The 22,557-nt window shown below is 36.9% G+C and overlaps 3 protein-coding genes across 3 annotated transcripts; 2 read left to right on the top strand and 1 right to left on the bottom strand.

Annotated features, from left to right (window-relative positions):
- Positions 1 to 2,711: 2,711 nt before the first annotated feature.
- LOC131353809 (transmembrane protease serine 9-like) lies at positions 2,712 to 10,258 on the top strand. Its single transcript, XM_058390883.1, has 10 exons — positions 2,712 to 2,813; positions 2,934 to 3,081; positions 3,261 to 3,420; positions 3,511 to 3,768; positions 4,017 to 4,158; positions 8,718 to 8,792; positions 8,910 to 9,057; positions 9,233 to 9,392; positions 9,483 to 9,740; positions 10,077 to 10,258. Exons 1-10 carry the CDS (start codon positions 2,765 to 2,767, stop codon positions 10,224 to 10,226), a joined length of 1,548 nt encoding a protein of 515 aa, XP_058246866.1. The 5' UTR covers positions 2,712 to 2,764; the 3' UTR covers positions 10,227 to 10,258.
- A 1,847-nt stretch (positions 10,259 to 12,105) lies between these two features.
- On the bottom strand, positions 12,106 to 15,862 carry rabl3 (RAB, member of RAS oncogene family-like 3). Its single transcript, XM_058393421.1, has 8 exons — positions 15,736 to 15,862; positions 15,080 to 15,171; positions 14,585 to 14,714; positions 14,324 to 14,438; positions 13,974 to 14,124; positions 13,793 to 13,864; positions 12,939 to 12,977; positions 12,106 to 12,737 (listed from the first exon to the last, which is right to left on the bottom strand). The coding sequence occupies exons 1-8, from the start codon at positions 15,779 to 15,781 to the stop codon at positions 12,681 to 12,683; spliced, it is 702 nt and encodes a 233-aa protein (XP_058249404.1). The 5' UTR covers positions 15,782 to 15,862; the 3' UTR covers positions 12,106 to 12,680.
- A 206-nt stretch (positions 15,863 to 16,068) lies between these two features.
- dnajb11 (DnaJ heat shock protein family (Hsp40) member B11) lies at positions 16,069 to 22,131 on the top strand. The gene is made up of 10 exons (XM_058393420.1): positions 16,069 to 16,237; positions 16,718 to 16,874; positions 17,492 to 17,589; positions 19,007 to 19,139; positions 19,787 to 19,929; positions 20,015 to 20,097; positions 20,215 to 20,272; positions 20,785 to 20,896; positions 20,991 to 21,150; positions 21,306 to 22,131. The coding sequence occupies exons 1-10, from the start codon at positions 16,164 to 16,166 to the stop codon at positions 21,368 to 21,370; spliced, it is 1,083 nt and encodes a 360-aa protein (XP_058249403.1). The 5' UTR covers positions 16,069 to 16,163; the 3' UTR covers positions 21,371 to 22,131.
- Positions 22,132 to 22,557: the final 426 nt, after the last annotated feature.

Here is a 22,557-nt window from a genome sequence, read left to right as displayed (position 1 = left end):
CCTAAATATTCCACAGTCAACTGTCAGCTGTATTATAAGAACGTGGAAGTGTTTGGGAACGACAGCAACTCAGCCACGAAGTGGTAGGTCACATAAACTGACGGAGCGGGGTCAGCGGATGCTGAGGCGCATAGTGCGAAGAGGTCGCCAACTTTCTGCAGATTCAATCGCTACAGACCTCCAAACTTCATGTGGCCTTCAGATTAGCTCAAGAACAGTGCGCAGAGAGCTTCATGGAATGGGTTTCCATGGCCGAGCGGCTGCATCCAAGCCATACATCACCAAGTGCAAATGCAAAGCGTCGGATGCAGTGGTGTAAAGCACGCCGCCACTGGACTCTAGAGCAGTGGAGACGCGTTCTCTGGAGTGACGAATCGCACTTCTCCATCTGGCAATCTGATGGACGAGTCTGGGTTTGGCGGTTGCCAGGAGAACGGTACTTGTCTGACTGCATTGTGCCAAGTGTAAAGTTTGGTGGAGGGGGGATTATGGTGTGGGGTTGTTTTTCAGGAGCTGGGCTTGGCCCCTTAGTTCCAGTGAAAGGAACTCTGAATGCTTCAGCATACCAAGACATTTTGGACAATTCCATGCTCCCAAATTTGTGGGAACAGTTTGGAGCTGGCCCCTTCCTCTTCCAACATGACTGTGCACCAGTGCACAAAGCAAGGTCCATAAAGACATGGATGACAGAGTCTGGTGTGGATGAACTTGACTGGCCTGCTCAGAGTCCTGACCTCAACCCGATAGAACACCTTTGGGATGAATTAGAGCGGAGACTGAGAGCCAGGCCTTCTCGTCCAACATCAGTGTGTGACCTCACAAATGCGCTTCTGGAAGAATGGTCAAAAATTCCCATAAACACACTCCTAAACCTTGTGGACAGCCTTCCCAGAAGAGTTGAAGCTGTTATAGCTGCAAAGGGTGGACCGACGTCATATTGAACCCTATGGATTCAGGAATGGGATGTCACTTAAGTTCATATGCGAGTCAAGGCAGGTGAGCAAATGCTTTTGGCAATATAGTGTATGTCTCTAAACAGTAAAGAGGCCATTTCTTTATTTAAATAATAAACTTCTATATAAAGCTACAGAGACACTAATCAGAGTTTAGGATCTAACTGAGGTGCTGTGAGCTGTGAGGTGGTAACGTTACATCTTAATGCCTGAAAGCAATATTTTAAAACCTTCATTGATTTTTATAAGTGTAACAGTGTTATGAACAATAAGCAAGTGAAATTAGCAAGTGTAGATCTTTATAGTACCCAAAAAAGTCCATATGGGGCCTGTCGGCACCAAAGATGTTCAAATTCTTAGAAGACAAAGAACTTTTATTTGGTGCCATTTAGACTGTATACTATGTTTAGCCTAAATCAAGGACCCACATGTTTTCTTTGCTTTGTCCCTCTGAAAAAAAAAAAAATGATCCAAGTTCCTTTTTTAAGAGTGTGTGTGATCATTCTTTTGGCTGATTTCTGGAGGAGTCTAGTTGTAGGCTATAAAATAAAAAAATAAAAAATAAAAATAAACTGACATGTTTCCCATAAAACAGTGAATGCAAATGTGTGGCACTATACTTCCAACACCTCTTCACTCCCTGTTATCGCTGTCAGTAATTCACTGATATTAGTATGATCTATGACAAGATTCCGAAAACCCTCAATGTGTTTATGAGTGTGTTTTGTTGTAGGTGAAAGAGTGAGCAGTTATGGTAAACAGTGTTGGGTTGGAGAAAGTAGGTGTAGGTGCAAAAAGTGAGTATAAGAGTTCAATTGTGTTCATTTTTTTAAATGCTGCATGTGTAATCACAAGGTTTACACGTTATAGAGGTCTATTATCACACACTTGACACAGAAATAAAACACTCTCACCCATTTCTCTTTTCACTCTGAGACATTAAAGTAACACATCAGACCCCAAACCTGCACTTCTCAACATTAATATGAATAAAAAACAGATTTTGTCCAGACCTGGAGTTCAACAAAAAGTTTAAAATGTTTTAATCATCTCAGCAAAGATACAATACAGTGTAAATGATGCCCACTGCTCCACCTGGGTCATCCGTCATGGTTCTTGGCAGGATTTGACCACTGAAATGCTTCAGCAGCATCAGATCAAGATTCCCATGGTGTCCTGCATCCAACACGGGCAGAAGAGCTGCTGAATGAAGATGAATAGGAGACCAACTGGCTTAAGTTTCAGCATGCTCAAAGAACTCCACAAAGACCTCCAGATCTTTGGTGGAGAACTTCTTCGTGAGAGTCAGGTGCTAGGTGGCTGTAGTTTTCCATGTTCATCTCATGTCCTTGTAGGTTTGCTCCAGATTTTTCCAGTTTTCTCCTACCTCTCAAAAAGTCACAATACCCCTAAGTGTAAATGTATGTGTACATGGTGCCCAGCATATAGCAGTTACTGAAAATTAATGAGCAAGTGACAGAACAATAGACAAACCAGGTAAAGTAATGAAGATCATTTAAGAGCAAGTGAGAATTAGCAATGTGAGTTCTTAGTGAGGTCTTGTGCATTTTACATCTAATCTGCTATCTTCAGGACTGCTTGGCAAAAACATTCTCTGTATACACTGACTGTTGTGTATATATAGTGAATATTTTGAGTGTGTGTGTTTGTATGCATTGTGCACCATGTGGGGTGCAAAGTGTGGCTATCAACGCCTTTAAAGGGGAGGGGCTTTCATCAGATCTTTGTTGAAATATAAGAGATAAGAACAATCCGGTTGCACTGCCCTGTCAGTTTGGTATACTACAGACATGTTCTTCAGCATCTCTCTCCTTGTACTTTCTGTCCTCCATTTATGTGGTAATGTATTCTGTATTAGATATTTAAAATGTAATTGTTTTTTTTTTAATGTTTTAACCTGTGATTGAAACATTACGGTGTTTCCAACCTCACTATTCTGTTCCATGTTTATGTTCTCAGGGGCAATGGAGGGTGGTATTATTGGAGGAAGGGAAGCAAAACCACACTCCCGACCCTATATGGTGTCTGTTCAGATTAACAATATGCACACGTGTGGTGGAGTGCTTATCAAAAAAGATTATGTGCTGACTGCAGCCCACTGTGTAAAGTATGTTGTTTGGGGATTTTGTACAATTTTAAAGTTTTATGCTAGTATTTTGAATATGTAGTTGCATAATATAGTAAGTAAATATAGCAAAATATATGATGTAATTGCAGCATTCCCACTGCTCACATTATCATACAGTGTCTTACAACATATGTGTGATGCATATTCTGTGACTCTAGTGAAACTGAATACCCTGGAAAGGTCAAGCTGGAAGTGGTACTGGGAGCTCACAACATCAGTGAGAAGGAGCGCCAACAGCAGAGAATCCAAGTGCAGAAATTCATCAAGCATCCCTGTTACAAGAGGAAAGAAAATCAAAACGATATCATGCTACTGAAGGTACTTCATTCTACATTTACAACATTTACTTCTTGTCATTTAGTACAAACCAGCTCTGACCTCAAACACTATTTAAACAATCTGTTACAGCTTGAGTCCAAAGCCAAGCTGAATGAAGTTGTAGAGATCATTCACCTTCCAAAGAAGAATGAGAAACTTCCAGCCAAAACAGAATGTTCAATAGCTGGCTGGGGCAGAACAAGTCAGAACAGTGGGGCATCAGATGTCCTACGAGAGGTGATGCTTAAAGTACAAGATAACTCTCAGTGCAAGAAAAGCTGGCAACACAATTTTGACATAGACAACATGATCTGTACTGCCCCTGATGGGAAAAAAGCTTTTTGTAAGGTATTACAGTCAATCTCCAAATAACAGCCTAAGCTGTTTTATTCCTCTTTTACCACAGAATTTTTTTTTCAGCAAATTTGTTATTATTATTATTATTTATAGTTACATTTATTATTGTGGTATGTCAGTAAATCAACTAATTATTTTACTGTGCAACAGCTATAAACAGTCCTAAAAATCTGTTTATTATTAATTTTATATTTTGTCCTTGTAAATTAGCTGTTAATACTGGTTTGTTCTCTCTGCAGGGTGATTCAGGAAGTCCTCTTATCTGTGGAAATGAACCACAAGGATTAGCTGCATATACCCACTATGGCAACTGCTTAAACTATCCAGAGGTATATATGAAGATCACCTACTTTCTTCCGTGGATTAAAGAAATAATAGGCTAAAGAGTGAATGAACACAATGCATGTAAGCACGATCAAATAATGGAAGTAACAACAATCACAATAAAATGTACATTGCAAACATGAAATGTGTTTTCTCATCTTTTGTGTACATCTAACTTTTGCATTTATTTTATAAAATGAGAAAGAAAATGAAAATGCCAGTTGTCTCAATAAGTTAATGCTATACATAAAGATTTATATTGAAATAAAATAATGAAAATCTAAACTAGTTTCAAGACTGATGCAAACAGGTAGACTGACAGGAACAGGAAAAACCCCACAAACCTCTTTGTTTTGTACACACTCAGTAATAGACAGAATTTTTTTTTCAGGACAAAACATTAGAGGAAAAACATAATTGTAAGCTATGAGTTATTTTGACGGTTGCAATGAGAGTTGAGGCTAAGAAGCCAGCACAGTGTTCATCATTCTCAGAAAGACTTCATGATTCTGTTCAGAGTAAAACAGTGCATGTGTTACTGCAGGCTTTGATGGGGTCTCTGCTGAAAAAGCTCTTCTCTATAACCTGAGGCATAAGAATGACACATCAGACCAACATATCAAAACAAATCTAGAATTATTAAGATCTTAGAATTATTTACTCTTTAAAGGAATTTTAAAATTAAACCGTTAAATGGGAGTCATTAAGTGCATCAAATCATCATATCGATTTTGGATTTGCTTTCTGGTAACAATTCTATAATACATGACTGAAGAAAGCTTTGCAAATTTCCAGTCCCAAAAGATTCAGAATTTAACTGGCTAATGGCTTGTTAATTATATCACTTTATATACACTACAGTTCACTTTGTCACTTTAATATGTCTTGAAAGGTTTTATACTATGTGCAAAATATACATATACACTATATTGCCAAAAGTATTCGCTCACCTGCCTTGACTCGCATATGAACTTAAGTGACATCCCATTCCTAATCCATAGGGTTCAATATGACGTCGGTCCACCCTTTGCAGCTATAACAGCTTCAACTCTTCTGGGAAGACTGTCCACAAGGTTTAGGAGTGTGTTTATGGGAATTTTTGACCATTCTTCCAGAAGCGCATTTGTGAGGTCACACACTGATGTTGGACGAGAAGGCCTGGCTCTCAGTCTCCGCTCTAATTCATCCCAAAGGTGTTCTATCGGGTTGAGGTCAGGACTCTGTGCAGGCCAGTCAAGTTCCTCCACACCAGACTCTGTCATCCATGTCTTTATGGACCTTGCTTTGTGCACTGGTGCACAGTCATGTTGGAAGAGGAAGGGGCCAGCTCCAAACTGTTCCCACAAAGTTGGGAGCATGGAATTGTCCAAAATGTCTTGGTATGCTGAAGCATTCAGAGTTCCTTTCACTGGAACTAAGGGGCCAAGCCCAGCTCCTGAAAAACAACCCCACACCATAATCTCCCCTCCACCAAACTTTACACTTGGCACAATGCAGTCAGACAAGTACCGTTCTCCTGGCAACCGCCAAACCCAGACTCGTCCATCAGATTGCCAGATGGAGAAGCGCGATTCGTCACTCCAGAGAACGCGTCTCCACTGCTCTAGAGTCCAGTGGCGGCATGCTTTACACCACTGCATCCGACGCTGTGCATTGCACTTGGTGATGTATGGCTTGGATGCAGCTGCTCGGCCATGGAAACCCATTCCATGAAGCTCTCTGCGCACTGTTCTTGAGCTAATCTGAAGGCCACATGAAGTTTGGAGGTCTGTAGCGATTGACTCTGCAGAAAGTTGGCGACCTCTTCGCACTATGCGCCTCAGCATCCGCTGACCCCGCTCCGTCAGTTTACGTGGCCTACCACTTCGTGGCTGAGTTGCTGTCGTTCCCAAACACTTCCACGTTCTTATAATACAGCTGACAGTTGACTGTGGAATATTTAGGAGCGAGGAAATTTCACGACTGGATTTGTTGCACAGGCGGCATCCTATCACAGTTCCACGCTGGAATTCACTGAGCTCCTGAGAGCGACCCATTCTTTCACAAATGTTTGTAAAAACAGTCTGCATGCCTAGGTGCTTGATTTTATACACCTGTGGCCATGGAAGTGATTGGAACACCTGATTCTGATTATTTGGATGGGTGAGCGAATACTTTTGGCAATATAGTGTATATATATATATATATATATATATATATATATATATATATATATATATATATCAGTAAAAATATATTTTTTAATTTAAGTATTTACTAAGCTTTTAAACAAAATACAATTTTGTTTCCTTGATAACCATTTCCACATATGATTTTGTATCATATTTGTATCATCAGACACACACACAACACAGACACACACACACACAAAGAGAGGGAAATTCTTCAGGCGTCTAGTGGTAGGCTAACTTATGACCTTATGCACTTTGTCATTAGGAAAATATTACTGACCTCCTGTTTCCTATAACACAACAGATTTTGATGTAAATGCACTATACTTCAACACCTCTTCACTCCCTATCAACACTGTTAGTAATTCACTGGTATTAGTATGATCTATGACAAGATTCCGGAAACACCCGATGTATGTGTGTGTGTGTGTGTGTGTGTGTTTTTGTGGGTGAAAGAGTGACCAGTTATGGTTAAAGGTGTTGAGACGGAGAAAGTATGGTGAAGGTGCAAAAAGTGAGTTAACTTTTGTTCCCCACAAAATACAAAATACCCAACTGTGACACTTGTGGGGTTTTTTTTTGTTTGTTTGTTTTTTTAGAAATGCAGCTGTAAATTGTATCAGTTTTAGTTTTGGAATCTCTAGCCTCAGAGCTCTTTAGAAATTTTGTGGTAATCACCAAGTAATTACTTGGAATAAATATGTTCACTGCCTCACACTACAATACATCTGATTGTATTTCAGATAAGCTAATTTTGCTTTTGTGGGCCAAATATATTTAGAAGTATTATGCATTATAATTAAACACATTTTAGACCATTCTTCTTTGTAAATTTCCTGCCTAATAAGTGTCTTGCCAAAATTATTTTAAATAAATTTTATTTGTATAGCGCTTTTAACAATCCATATTGTCACAAAGCGGATTTACAAAAATATAAAAAATTTTAAAATTTAATTCATTTTAAAAGTATAATTCTATCCCTAATGAATAACCCATAGGTGACGGTGAAAAAAAAAACTCTCTGAGATTATATGAGGAAATCTTGAAACCTTTAGAGGAAGCAGACTCAAAATGGAAGCCATCTTCATCCGGGTGACACTGGATAGTGTGATTCTAAACCATTTTCTAAAACTGTGTACAATATGGTGAAAAAGTGCAATTGTGTAATCAGGAAGCAGCTGTTCACTGATGGAAACGTGAATGCACATCTGATCATAGAAAATGCAGTCCAAAGCCATCTTCATATTTAAAAAAGTAATAAGGAAATGCAGTAACAGTGCTGCAGTGGTGAAAAGTTTCTTTATTTATGTTTCTATATTTATGTAAACTTCATATACAAAAGTACAAGATTGCTAATATAGCAAGAATGCAAATTTATAAAACTGCATAAATTAAAATAATTAGTATTAATAAAAAATTATTCTTGTTAAGGATAAATCATTGCCATTATGTAGCAGATACAGAAAAAGTATTAGTGTATTATGTGGCTCATGAAAGCTGAATACAGAACAAGTATCTGGGTGTTTATGAATAAAAAAAATACAGGCTCCTTGTCTTCATCTGCGTTTGATACATTTTCACAATTTACACATGTAAATGTTTAACTGGAAAGATGTATAAAATTAATGGATGTGTAAAGTATGTAAATGCACCTTAACTGAGTCTTATTCTGTAGTTTTATTCTGACTCACACTAAAAGAAACATGAGAAATCTTTCAGTGCTCAGTTTAGTAGTGCAACTTTACAAACCTACCCAGGACCACCTGCACCTGCATACCACATGCACAAAGATATAGCAATGATAAGTTTGGTAATCATACAGGACTCTAAAACCACAAGTCCCTGCAGTGTTTTCACACATTCAGTCATAGTGGAGACTTTTGAAGTTGAATCGCTTCCTGTCCGTGAAGCCCGTCATCTACAAACAACAATAGGGCAGAATGAGAAATTCCATCCACAGCAAAACATTACTAGAAAGTGTAGCAAACAAATGGGTTTCGTAGTCTTCTTTAACAAAACAAATTATTTAGGCTACAAAGACAGCATAGTGTAGTGACCATGGAGGTCATGATTCTGTTCTGAGAAACGCTGCCAATACAACACAGAGACAGAACACACTCTCACCTGACTCGGGTCTCTGCTGAAGTATCTCTTCTCTATAACCTGCAACATCAGAAAAACAATTCAACATTCACTGTTGGTTTGCACCAGATGTGGGCCTATGTAATAGCTACAATATTATCCCCAAAATATTCATATAAATCAATAAAACTTAAAAATAAATGGTTTAAATAAAAAGTGATGTGAAAATTAAGTGTGTGTGTATGTATGCATTGTGCACCATGTGAGGGGCAAAATGTGGGAGATTTCAATGGCTTTAAAGGGGAGGGGCTCTCATCAGACCTTTGTTGAAATATAAGAGATAAGAACAATCCTGTTGCACAGCTCTGTCAGTTTGGTATACTACAGACATGTTCTTCAGCATCTCTCTCCTTGTACTTTCTGTCCTCCATTTGTGTGGTAATGTATTCTGTATTAGATATTTAAAATGTAATTGTTGTGTTTTTTTAAGTGGGTTAACCTGTGACTGAAACATTATGGTGTTTCCAAACTCACTATTCTGAAAATGTTTTTTAGGGGCAATGGAGAGTGGTATTATTGGAGGAAAGGAAGCAAAACCACACTCCCGACCCTATATGGTGTCTGTTCAGGTTAACAGTGAGCACAAGTGTGGTGGAATGCTTATCAAAGAAGATTATGTGCTGTCTGCAGCCCACTGTGTAAAGTATGTTGTTTGGGGATTTTGTACAATTTTTATGCTAGTATTTTGAATATGTAGTTGCATAATATAGTAAGTAAATATAGCAAAATATATGATGATGTAATTGCAGCATTCCCCCTGCTCACATTATCATACAGTATCTTACAACATATGTGTGATGCATATTCTGTGACTCTAGTGAAACTGAATACCCTGGAAAGGTCAAGCTGGAAGTGGTACTGGGAGCTCACAACATCAATAAGAAGGAGCGCCAACAGCAGAGAATCCAAGTGCAGAAATTCATCAAGCATCCCTGTTACAAGAGGAAAGAAAATCAAAACGATATCATGCTACTGAAGGTACTTCATTCTACATTTACAACATTTACTTCTTGTCATTTAGTACAAACCAGCTCTGACCTCAAACACTATTTAAACAATCTGTTACAGCTTGAGTCCAAAGCCAAGTTGAACAAGGATGTACAGATCATCCATCTTCCTAAGAAGAATGAGAAACTTCCAGCCAAAACAGAATGTTCAATAGCTGGCTGGGGCAGAACAAGTCAGAACAGTGCCGCATCAGATGTCCTACGAGAGGTGACGCTTAAAGTACAAGATAACTCTCAGTGCAAGAAACTTTGGCAACAATATTTTGACACGGACAGCATGATCTGCACTGCCCCTGATGGGAAAGATGCTTTTTGTCAGGTATTACAGTCAATCTACAAATAAAAAGATGGGAGGTAAAAGGAAAATAATAATTAACAGAGTAGTGTGATGTGGTGTCATTACAGTTATTCTAAGTTATTATTATTTTCTAATACCTGCACAGGCCATGCTGTTTTATTCCTCCTTACAACAGAATTTTTTTCAACAAATCCATTATTATTATTATTATTTTTTAAAAATGTATTTATAGTAACATATATTTTTGTATTCTGTCGGTAAATCAACTTAATGAACAGTCCCAAAAATCTGTTTATTATTAATTTTATATTTTGTCCTTGTAAATTAGCTGTTACTACTGGTTTGTTCTCTCTGCAGGGTGATTCAGGAAGTCCTCTTATCTGTGGAAATAAACCACAAGGATTAGCTGCATATACCTACCCTGATGACTGCTTAAACCGCAAATATCCAGAGGTATATACGAAGATCTCCTACTATCTTCCATGGATTAAAGAAATAATAGGCTAAAGAGTGAATGAACACAATGCATGTAACCACGATCAAATAATGGAAGTAACAACAATCACAATAAAATGTACATTGCAAACATGAAATGTGTGTTTTCTCATCTTTTGTGTACATCTAACTTTTGCATTTATTTTATAAAATGAGAAAGAAAATGAAAATGCTAGTTGTCTCAATAAGTTAATGCTATACATAAAGATTTATATTGAAATAAAATAATGAAAATCTGAACTAGTTTCAAGACTGATGCAAACAGGTAGACTGACAGGAACAGGAAAAACCCCACAAACCTCTTTGTTTTGTACACACTCAGTAATAGACAGAATTTTTTTTTTCAGGACAAAACATTAGAGGAAAAACATAATTGTAAGCTATGAGTTATTTTGACGGTTGCAATGAGAGTTGAGGCTAAGAAGCCAGCACAGTGTTCATCATTCTCAGAAAGACTTCATGATTCTGTTCAGAGTAAAACAGTGCATGTGTTACTGCAGGCTTTGATGGGGTCTCTGCTGAAAAAGCTCTTCTCTATAACCTGAGGCATAAGAATGACACATCAGACCAACATATCAAAACAAATCTAGAATTATTAAGATCTTAGAATTATTTACTCTTTAAAGGAATTTCAAAATTAAACCGTTAAATGGGAGTCATTAAGTGCATCAAATCATCATATCGATTTTGGATTTGCTTTCTGGTAACAATTCTATAATACATGACTGAAGAAAGCTTTGCAAATTTCCAGTCCCAAAAGATTCAGAATTTAACTGGCTAATGGCTTGTTAATTATATCACTTTATATACACTACAGTTCACTTTGTCACTTTAATATGTCTTGAAAGGTTTTATACTATGTGCAAAATATACATATATACATACATATATATATATATATATATATATATATACATATATACATACATATATATATATATATATATATATATATATATATATATATATATATATATGACACACACACACACACAAAGAGAGGGAAATTCTTCAGTCGTCTAGTGGTAGGCTAACTTATGACCTTATGCACTTTGTCATTAGGAAAATATTACTGACCTCCTGTTTCCTATAACACAACAGATTTTGATGTAAATGCACTATACTTCAACACCTCTTCACTCCCTATCAACACTGTTAGTAATTCACTGGTACCGGAAACACCCGATGTATGTATGTATGTGTGTGTCTGTGTGTAAGAGTGACCAGTTATGGTTAAAGGTGTTGAGACGGAGAAAGTATGGTGAAGGTGCAAAAAGTGAGTTAACTTTTGTTCCCCACAAAATACAAAATACCCAACTGTGACACTTGTGGGGTTTTTTTGTTTTGTTTTGTTTTTTTAGAAATGCAGCCGTCAATTGTATCAGTTTTAGTTTTGGAATCTCTAGCCTCAGAGCTCTTTAGAAATTTTGTGGTAATCACCAAGTAATTACTTGGAATAAATATGTTCACTGCCTCACACTACAATACATCTGATTGTATTTCAGATAAGCTAATTTTGCTTTTGTGGGCCAAATATATTTAGAAGTATTATGCATTATAATTAAACACATTTTAGACCATTCTTCCAAATAGGTGACGGTGAAAAAAAAACTCTCTGAGATTATATGAGGAAATCTTGAAACCTTTAGAGGAAGCAGACTCAAAATGGAAGCCATCTTCATCCGGGTGACACTGGATAGTGTGATTCTAAACCATTTTCTAAAACTGTGTACAATATGGTGAAAAAGTGCAATTGTGTAATCAGGAAGCAGCTGTTCACTGATGGAAACGTGAATGCACATCTGATCATAGAAAATGCAGTCCAAAGCCATCTTCATATTTAAAAAAGTAATAAGGAAATGCAGTAACAGTGCTGCAGTGGTGAAAAGTTTCTTTATTTATGTTTCTATATTTATGTAAACTTCATATACAAAAGTACAAGATTGCTAATATAGCAAGTATGCAAATTTATAAAACTGCATAAATTAAAATAATTAGTATTAATAAAAAATTATTTTTGTTAAGGATAAATCATTGCCATTATGTAGCAGATACAGAAAAAGTATTTTGTTTGAGCAAGTGTATTATGTGGCTCATGAAAGCTGAATACAGAACAAGTATCTGGGTGTTTATGAATAAAAAAAAAATACAGGCTCCTTGTCTTCATCTGCGTTTGATACATTTTCACAATTTACACATGTAAATGTTTAACTGGAAAGATGTATAAAATTAATGGATGTGTAAAGTATGTAAATGCACCTTAACTGAGTCTTATTCTGTAGTTTTATTCTGACTCACACTAAAAGAAACATGAGAAATCTTTCAGTGCTCAGTTTAGTAGTGCAACTTTACAAACCTACCCAGGACCACCTGCACCTGCATACCACATGCACAAAGATATAGCAATGATGTTTGGTAATCATACAGGACTCTAAAACCACAAGTCCCTGCAGTGTTTTCACACATTCAGTCATAGTGGAGACTTTTGAAGTTGAATCGCTTCCTGTCCGTGAAGCCCGTCATCTACAAACAACAATAGGGCAGAATGAGAAATTCCATCCACAGCATTACTAGAAAGTGTAGCAAACAAATGGGTTTCGTAGTCTTCTTTAACAAAACAAATTATTTAGGCTACAAAGACAGCATAGTGTAGTGACCATGGAGGTCATGATTCTGTTCTGAGAAACGCTGCCAATACAACACAGAGACAGAACACACTCTCACCTGACTCGGGTCTCTGCTGAAGTATCTCTTCTCTATAACCTGCAACATCAGAAAAACAATTCCAAAACATTCACTGTTGGTTTGCACCAGATGTGGGCCTATGTAATAGCTACAATATTATCCCCAAAATATTCATATAAATCAATAAAACAGGTATATAGGAGGAAAACAGAGATTAAAGTTAATTCCTAGTGAAATTTATTATAATAAAAAAATTAAATTAGATTAAATTAATTTAAATAACATTGTTTAAATCAAAGTTCCATAAAATACATATACATGAAGACACACACACATTATATATATATTTTTTTTCTAATTAAAATCTACAATAATCACTCCCACAAGGATATTACAAATTTTGCGATTAAAGCACATTTTGAACAAGGACAAGGCAAAAATCAAGTATTTTCGGCCCACAACAAATCACAAAAAAAACTATGAAATCCTGGAGGGTATAAAATATGAAAAATCAATGACTATTCAAATATTTTACCCTGTAAATAGAACCTTAGTACATAAATAAAGAAAAATAGCAGTCTGTCAGTTTAGGAACGGGTAAATCAAGTCTACTCTAGCTTTGTCAAAATGTCCTGAAGCACTGAACCATATATGTAAATGATGTAATATCCACTACCTGTTTGACTTGTAGTGATAAAAGGACCTTTCTAAGTTATTCATTACAATTCATACACGTTATCATAAACTGTATTTCCAACCATATACAGTTTATCATTATGGGCTAAGAAGATTAAAGTTATATTTTTATGCCATATAAGGCCGCTTGATTGAAATAAATCAGCAGAAAGTGTGGACCTATAGTAGATCTATTACAGATACTAAACATATCTTACCTTGTCAAAAAATCTGCTCAGTTTTACAGCATTAGATGAACCAGCAGCAAAGTACCGTGGATTTGTGCAGTCCTACATGACAGACAAATACGATAAAAACAGAGGTAGGAAACATTGCAGAATAAATTTCTTCATGTTGTTCAGGTTTTTCTGAGATCACAAAACTGTCCAAATCACCCACCAGGTTGATCTCCTCTGCGTTGAAGTCTTCAGACAGGAAGGCGGTGCGAGTCAGGACGTCATTTCGCTTGTTTTCAGGGATCTGATCGTACTTGGTGCCAATTAGCAAGAGAGGGATGGTGTTGTCTGCAAACTGCTCTCTGTCATAATCCCTGCATATCCATAGCAGTCATATTTAGTGCCATATGCAGGTATATGAATCAATGCAGAATTGCTGAAGCACTCTAGTTTAGTACTTACTCCAAAACAACTACTGCATGTGATAATGCTTTACAGGTCTACACAAGGAGACAAATACTAATACTCCCTTTTAAAACCACTTCCAATTCACATTAACTGAGGCTGACTCACCCGTTCGACACAATGACCCCTGTAGGAGAGGAATCTTTGTTTAGAGCCTCCATTGACCAGCGATACAGATTCTGGGAGGATTTTTTGTTTGTCAGATCATGAACTAGAATAATGCCTGTAAAAACATTTCAGTATCACTGATCTGTCATTACACAAGAACATATTTATTAAATAATTCTAGATCTACTCCTAGATGTTAGTCACGATTTAATGACCAAAGCCATTTTTATACACCATTTAACAATACTTTTAACAGTTTACCATTAACTGAATTGTAGAAAACAGCTCTGGTGCTTTTAACACTACTGGCACTTCCCACGGAGCCTCCAACATCCCACAGTTCAATGTAGTAGGTCTTTTCCTCAGGAGTGCCTTCTTTGTAGTCATGGACCTGCAGCAGAAGGCAGTGAACAAGGTGCACACACATGTTCCTTCAGTATCAAAATGGCCACACGTGTGCTAAGATAAGAAACAATAAGAGATATTTATTTATGTGGACGTGGCCTTGGAAGTTATTTGTATACCAGCGTAAACACTTATAATGGGGCAGGTTTTTGAGCTTGTTACTAAGGAAAACTTATCTTACTTGCTGTAATATTTAAACAATATTGTCAGGGTGTCAATAAAAGATTAAATCTGTTTTGTTTTTTTTTTGTTTTTTAAATTGTAAAAACACAAAGTACATTCATTTTTTCCCCGTCCCCCTTTCCCCAAAAAAGGGGGATAAGGACAGTATAGAGAAGTTATAAGCCTTACCCTGACGTCCACAGAACATCCTACTGTCCATGAAGGATTTCCCAAAACTTGGTTATGGCACAACAGATGAACTAAAGACGACTTTCCAACACCTGGAAGCACACAGTCAGTATAAATAATTAAGGAGGAGGATTAAGTTACAGCTAGATATGTTGGCCTGCTCGTTCAATTCAGTTCAGTTCAATTGGTCTGTATAGCGCTTTTAACAATGGACATTGTCTCAAAGCAACTTTACAGAAATATAGAAATGACAGATCTAAATTTTATATTGCCATAATGAGCAAGCCAAAGGCGTGCGTCGGCAAGGATAAACACCCTACAGTGATATGAGGAGGAAACCCTGAGACTCAAAAGGAAACCTATCCTCATCTGGGTGACACTGGATAGTGTGATTAGAAATATTGTGACAAAGTTAATTAAACTTTTAATTATTTTTATTATTATTATTATTATTATTATTATTATTATTAATTATTGGATCCGGTGTGTTTCTCCTGTATCCTCTCAAACCATATCAAAAATACTGACACCATTAATCAGAAACGTATTGAACTAGCTATAGAAGTTGATCGCTTGAGAATGTTTAGGAGAATCGAGAAAATCTCATATCACACAAATCCACAAATGAATGCTTCTTCCCCTTTATTGTGCCTTACCTGAATCTCCCAAAACTAATACTTTTACTCTGTCGAGCGAGGACATTTTTATTTCCTCTACCACTAGCAAGGCTGAGGATGCAAAAATAAGTATTTCCTGTCCGTCAGAAACATTGGACAAAATAAAAGTACAACTGATCGTTCAAATGAAGTTGTAGCAGCACGAAAAATAATTGGTTGGATATTATAAAATAGCCAACCACTCCTTATAAGCGTACTTGTACTTGCTGTATCATTTTACTACTTCGTGTAAAGAATAAAATTGCTGGTATGATATGTTTAGCAGTTGTCGATGGGACTCTTGTCTTACTTCCGGTTGATGTGAAAATGGGGGTGTGGCTTGAGCGAGAACAGGAAGAGCTCCCAGATAGACAACACAGAAAGCCGGTGTATTTTTTCTACTGGATTTCTGCAAGAAAGAAAGCCCTATGGCTGCGGGAGGGATGAAACTGTGGAGTTTATGCTGTCTGCTCTTGTGTTTAGTAGTGACAGTGCTCGCCGGGTAAGTGACAGTCGTTTTGTTTGACGTTTTATTATTTCCTCGTTGGTATAAACCGAGCCGCCGGCTGGTCCACATGTTCTTCTGTGATTGGTCTGCGCCGCCGGGGCGCCCTGGTAACGTTACAGCTGTGTGTATGAATAACAGCGGATTAAGCCAAAAAACGCTGAACTAATCGTGTTATTTAATGGCATTATAGTGACTATAAAGTCTAGAGACTACGACGGATATGTACAGGATTTGAACTTTTAAAATAAAGTAGATCACTTCTCCTGATAAGTGTTGATTGAATGGGAGTTTCTTGGCAAAGTCTCGCAACATTAACCTTAACACGCTGTTAATCAGAATAATTCCAGCCCGTGACTCTATCGGGGTTATATTTTTGGCTAATTTACTTCACATTAAATAACTAATGACAAATTACACTCTTTAAGAAGAACTCTTGGAAATCTTGAACTGTATAGTTTTTTTTCTGTATCTTAGGAGAGATTTCTACAAGATCCTCGGAGTCAGTAAATCAGCATCGATCAAAGAGATCAAAAAAGCCTACAGAAAGCTGGCCCTGCAGCTCCATCCTGACCGAAACCAAGACGACCCCAAAGCCCAGGACAAATTTGCAGATCTTGGAGCGGCTTACGAGGTTAGTGTGTCTCTATTGTATTAGAGTGATCTCGACTGTCTGAATATAAAGCTTCACTGTCTTGATTTTAATGGTTGAACTCGTCCAACATTGATCGTCGTGTGTCTTTTTTTAGCGCTGCATGAAAAGGGCTTCTTGTTCTCTTTCAATTCTATGTGTTCATGTGTTCAACAAACTCTACAAGCTGACTAGAAACAGTACATTGTGTGCTTATTTATAATAAACCGAGCCAAACGTATTTATTTTTGGTTCTTAGCGAAACATCTCTAGAGCTATGTATGTGACGGGCATGATTTCGTTGCTCGTAGAAACCATGGAATAATCTGATTGGTGGAGAGAAACGTGTGGCTTCTTCTGATTGGTCCGAACGCCAGGTCACCGGTATTCGTAAAATCCCGACATGGATTTGTGATGGCGTTCCTCAGGCAGTCACGTTGAACTGAATGCAAATGTGGAAAAAAAAGCCTTCTCTCATCAAATTTGCGTATGGTTATTGTACCGTGTAGTTGAACTGAAAGAAGGCAGATGGCATCCCTTTAAAAGTGATTTTGAAGAATAATATTTATTCAGATTATTTCTGCTGCCAACATCTGTGCTTTGGTGTCTGTTGAACTCAGGTGCTGTCCGATGAGGAGAAGAGGAAACAGTATGATGCTTATGGAGAGGATGGACTGAAAGAAGGTCATCACAGCTCACACGGAGATATATTTTCTAGGTATGCATTTTAAGTTGTTCATAAAATACCAATAAATTTGAAGGTTTGTCATGTATACAATAAACCACAAAATGATGCATGACGTGTTACCAACAGTAACTCGGATAGCCACTCTATACAATTGTGAGCAACACATTGGATCTTAAGGTAGATCAGCTATAACAGCAGAAGACCACATCAGGTTCCTCTTCTGTTAGCTAAGAACAGAAAGCTGAGGCTGCAGTGGACACAGACTCACCAAAACTGGACAGCTGTAGACTAGGAGATTCACAGCATGAAAGTGCACCTGAAAAACCTGCAGGAACTGCATAATGTAGTCATGTCAACATGGCCCAGAATCGTAAAGGATTTTTTGTGACATCTTATGGAATCCATGCTATGAAGAATTGAGGATGACATTAGAATCATGTTCCAAAAAAATTGCTTAGTGAGTGTATTTCTTTAACATCATATCCTGTAGTGTTTGGTTTCTCTTATACCACAGGAAATTGGTATAAAATTATTTACACACGCATAATAGTATTAGACATATTTAACTTTAGTCTCTGTTTTAAACGGTGCCGAATTATATTTTACTTTACGGCACGTCTTCATTGCGATGTGCGTTATTGGGTGTAGCAAACCTGTAAGGCATTATAAAGATAAGGGAGCATGTGGCTACTCGCATTATTCATGTTTTGTTCTTCTCTTCACTGGATTTTGGAAGAGCTTGATTTTCTAGCTTGTTTGCTAATGGGCATATTTACAAATGTTCACTATTAAAAGTCTAAAGCAGAATGAACTCACAAATTAAAATTTAATCATTCAATTCAGGATACTTTGCTCAGTACTGGAGATTTCAAAACTATGAAATAACACAGATGGACTTAAGTAATCCATAAGTAATGACAACAAAAAACAGTCAGTTTGTTCTGGAATAGTTCTTGCAAGAACAGTATTGTCAAGTGCATTTGCAAAACCCATCAAGCACCAGGATGAAACTGGCTCACATGAAGACCATCGCAATAAAGCAAGACCAAAACTTACCTCTGGTGCAGAGGAGAAGTTCATTTAGAGTTACCAGCCTCAGAAATCACCGATTAACAGCACCTCAGATTAGAGCAGTTATGAAGGCTTTACAGAGCATCAGTACAATATCAACTGTTCAAAGGACATTATTGTGTATTTCGGCCGCCTTCAGCATTGTTTTACAATGTAGAAAGAAATATCTAACATCATATATATATATATATATATATATATATATATATACACACACACACACACACATCAGGAAAGACCATGGAATTAGAAGATGTGTCCAAACTTTTGACTGGTAGTGTATATACAGTGTTGGCCTAATTTCTGGTGCCAAACATATACGTAGACTGTATATATTGAGCTGTTCCTTAGCATTTTCTGTTTATATTTGTTGCAGTTTCTTTGGGGACTTTGGGTTTGTGTTCGGTGGAAACAGACAACAGCAAGACCGAAACATTCCAAGAGGAAATGACATTGTTCTGGATCTTGAAGTTACACTGGAGGAGGTTTATTCCGGAAATTTTGTAGAGGTATGACTTTGCCTAGATACAAATTACAAAACTATGTTTGACATAATTTATCATTTTTGTTGGATTATTATGCAGAATAATGTATGTTTTTCCCTTTTTCTTTTTCGGCTTCATTTGAAGTATGTAAAGTATCTGTACAGTATAAAATACCTGGTCCTTAAATTTACAGCTAAATCTTGCAGATTGTGGATCAGTGTTTCTTGCATGTTAATAAAAACAGTTCTTATAATTAATTAATTAATTAATTATTAATAATCATATAATATAGATTATACTCTCCATTTACACTTTATACGCATTCCCAACTATACTGTCCAAGTATGTTGGGCTACAGCATTGTGCAGCTTTTGACACCTGACACATGAAACCTTAGTCGTTACAATTTTTCTGGTATTATTTATATTATAGTTGGAATCATTTACTTTCTCTCACCAGAACTGAATTTGGTCAATATTCATAATGCACATGCAAACAGTTTCCAATAATGTGTACTTACATGGTAATTTACAGGGATATATAGTAGGTAATTAGCCCATATGAAGGAACAAGTAATTATCTGATGTGCTTATTTAGATCAGGAGATCCAATAAACCATGCAGTGTCTCTCCCAGGAACTATAAGTTGGTTGCTCTTCTCCCACACTGTAGGTGGTGCGAAACAAACCTATTCCGAAAGAGGCTCCAGGCAAAAGGAAATGCAATTGTCGCCAGGAGATGAGAACCACACAGCTCGGGCCAGGCCGCTTCCAAATGACCCAGGAAGTAGTCTGTGATGAATGCCCCAATATTAGGTAAGTCTTACTACATTTGTCAGGAGAATATATACTGAAGTAGCACACACACACACAGAGCAAATAACGCTGCCATTGTTTGCAGGCTTGTGAATGAAGAGAGGACACTAGAGGTGGAGATAGAGCAGGGAGTCAGGGATGATACAGAGTACCCCTTTATTGGTGAAGGTGCGATGTGACTGTAAAGAAACTGTTCGATTTATCATGCTTTAATTTTAATTTTTTAATTTTAATCTTTTCGGTGCCTGGCAAATCAGTATTGTCTTTTTGTTTCCTTGCGTGTAGGTGAACCCCATATCGATGGAGAGCCTGGAGATCTTCGCTTCCGCATCAAAGTCTTGAAGTAGGATCATTGTTTAACTTCAGTCCAGATGTTTCTGACACTAGAAAATTGTTTTATTGTACTTTTTGCTCCATGTTATCGAGATAATGTGGTCTTCTCAGGTGCTTGATGAGTTGTATTCATAGTTCATATACACAAATGTTAGAGATCAGAGCTGCATTATTATAGCCATAAAAGGGTATTTAAATCAACATGCTACAACAGTATGCTGTCACGCAACAGGCTAAAACATAATATATATATAATATATATCATCCAGTAGAGTACCTAAACAATATCTGATGATAAAGATATTGCAGTTGATTGTTTAAATAATTAAATACAGTTTGAATAATTGCATTAATTGTACAGTCTTAACTGAGGTAATAAAATATCTTGAAAGTGGTTAAATTCACATTAACAATCAAAGGGTGAACCTGGGTTATGTGTGATGAGATTTTATTTGTAACAGTGAGGATATTTATTGGAGACAGATGTGTGTCCTTGCTTATTCTATGTGTTTGGTACTCTAGGCACCCAGTGTTTGAACGGAGAGGCGATGACCTTTACACAAACGTCACCATCACTCTGGTAGAGGCTCTGGTTGGCTTTGAAATGTATATCCCACATTTGGATGGCCACAAGGCAAGCACCCCAATCGCTATTCACATTACCATTTTATGTTGTGGTGTCACTTTGCATGATCTATTATATATATTGTGTTTTTCTTGTTTTACAGGTTCATATTGTTCGAGATAAAATTACCAAGCCTGGAGCTCGAATCTGGAAGAAAGGTGAAGGACTTCCCAATTTCGACAACAACAATATCCGTGGCTCGCTTATAATAACCTTTGATGTAGACTTCCCCAAGGAGCAGTTTAATGACAAGGAGAAAGCTGGTATGGCAATAGTAATGATTTATTAATCTAGATTTTTTTTAATGTGTATTGTATAGTACATGACCTGCATATTTTTTTGCACAAAATCTCTTCCTTAATTTAATTTCCTGACTGATTTAACATAATAATCGTTGTCCATATCTTTTCTTGTGTAGAATTGAAGCACCTGTTGAATCAGACACCGTCACAGAAGGTTTACAACGGTTTACAGGGATACTGACACACCAGCCAACAAAACCAGGACTGATTACCCTGTCAACTTCCATACACCATATAAACACACAAAAAGAAGCAAGCATGGAGGGTTTATTTATTTTCTAAGATTGTACTCAGGAGAGGTTGTCTGTACGTGTGTTTTTTTTTTTTGTTTGTTTGTTTTTTTTTTTTTTAATTTTCGATTTGGGGATTTTTTAAAAACAGTAAGGTTATGGAAAGCAACAAATTTTTTTTTAATCTTTTTTCTCCCTTTGGTGATTATGGATTCACTGTTTGCATTACAGTTTAATTGTCTTTTCTTCTTGGCCAACCACTACCTATTAATGAATCAGCACTGAACAGGAACTGAGCTGCCACAGGAAAACACAACGAGAAAGACCGAAGCTTTATTTCAGAAGACACTTTTTTTGTATGTTGTCAAAGCCGAATATTTCTCTTCCTAATTTTTCAGAATGGATTTCTATGAATGTTTTGTTTGTTTGTAGAAGTTATACTTCCTTCTTGGAGTATTTTTTTTTTTCCCTTATTCGGACATGTTTGTTCATTGTAAGATATTTCATTCATCCTTTTCAATTTTTAACATGTCAGACGTTGCCTCCATGACCTTGCCTATTATTAAAATTTTGCATCTGCTCCTGTTAAGTCCCATCCCGGTATGTTTCCACCAAGAGACTACTGCACTAAAATTGCCCAGGTGGCTGATAGGAGGAAGGTTTACAACAATCACAAGAAGACCTCAATTAAAGGTTTATAATGATGTTTCAATCTGACTTTCTTTTAAACACATTTTCCCTTATCAGGCCACATGTCCAGCCCAGGGTTAAGATGGGATAGTAATGATTAATAGATCAGGTGAATATTTCTGTATGGGAATGAGGTGGCTATGAGAAACATAAGGTTTTGCACACAAGTAATTATTTTGTACTTGTTTATCAACTAAAATGTATAGATGGTAAATCAGAACACCCAACGAGAAAAATTGTAAATGATAAAATCACTGTAAATGATCACTAAATGTGTTTTGGATGCTCGTAGAAAACAGATGTATGAAGTAAGACCATGAGTGAGGGTGATACAGTTAGGTGACCTTTTTTAGTAGTAATCCATAACAGCAATCTGAATTATGTATAAATGTGCAACCACTTTAAACTGAGAGCAAACATGTTCTCAGCAAAGTTAATGTCAGTGTCA

This window comes from Hemibagrus wyckioides, linkage group LG06 (genome assembly GCF_019097595.1).
Source record: "Hemibagrus wyckioides isolate EC202008001 linkage group LG06, SWU_Hwy_1.0, whole genome shotgun sequence".
Lineage (NCBI taxonomy): Eukaryota > Metazoa > Chordata > Actinopteri > Siluriformes > Bagridae > Hemibagrus > Hemibagrus wyckioides.
This window is presented reverse-complemented; position numbering and strand designations above follow the sequence as displayed.

What these genes read in the sequence shown, in the direction of transcription:
- LOC131353809 (XM_058390883.1), top strand. Translation starts at nt 2,765, where the DNA reads ATGTTCTTCAGCATCTCTCTCCTTGTACTTTCTGTCCTCCATTTATGT. An exon ending in TTCTGTCCTCCATTTATGTG is followed by an intron (nt 2,814 to 2,933) that starts GTAATGTATTCT and finishes TTATGTTCTCAG; the next exon opens with GGGCAATGGAGGGTGGTATT. An exon ending in TTCTGTCCTCCATTTGTGTG is followed by an intron (nt 8,793 to 8,909) that starts GTAATGTATTCT and finishes AATGTTTTTTAG; the next exon opens with GGGCAATGGAGAGTGGTATT.
- rabl3 (XM_058393421.1), bottom strand. Translation starts at nt 15,781, where the DNA reads ATGTCCTCGCTCGACAGAGTAAAAGTATTAGTTTTGGGAGATTCAG. An exon ending in ATTAGTTTTGGGAGATTCAG is followed by an intron (nt 15,172 to 15,735) that starts GTAAGGCACAAT and finishes GTGTGCTTCCAG; the next exon opens with GTGTTGGAAAGTCGTCTTTA. An exon ending in TTTCTACAATTCAGTTAATG is followed by an intron (nt 14,439 to 14,584) that starts GTAAACTGTTAA and finishes ATGTTTTTACAG; the next exon opens with GCATTATTCTAGTTCATGAT.
- dnajb11 (XM_058393420.1), top strand. Translation starts at nt 16,164, where the DNA reads ATGGCTGCGGGAGGGATGAAACTGTGGAGTTTATGCTGTCTGCTCTTG. An exon ending in ATCTTGGAGCGGCTTACGAG is followed by an intron (nt 16,875 to 17,491) that starts GTTAGTGTGTCT and finishes TGTTGAACTCAG; the next exon opens with GTGCTGTCCGATGAGGAGAA. An exon ending in CACGGAGATATATTTTCTAG is followed by an intron (nt 17,590 to 19,006) that starts GTATGCATTTTA and finishes TATTTGTTGCAG; the next exon opens with TTTCTTTGGGGACTTTGGGT.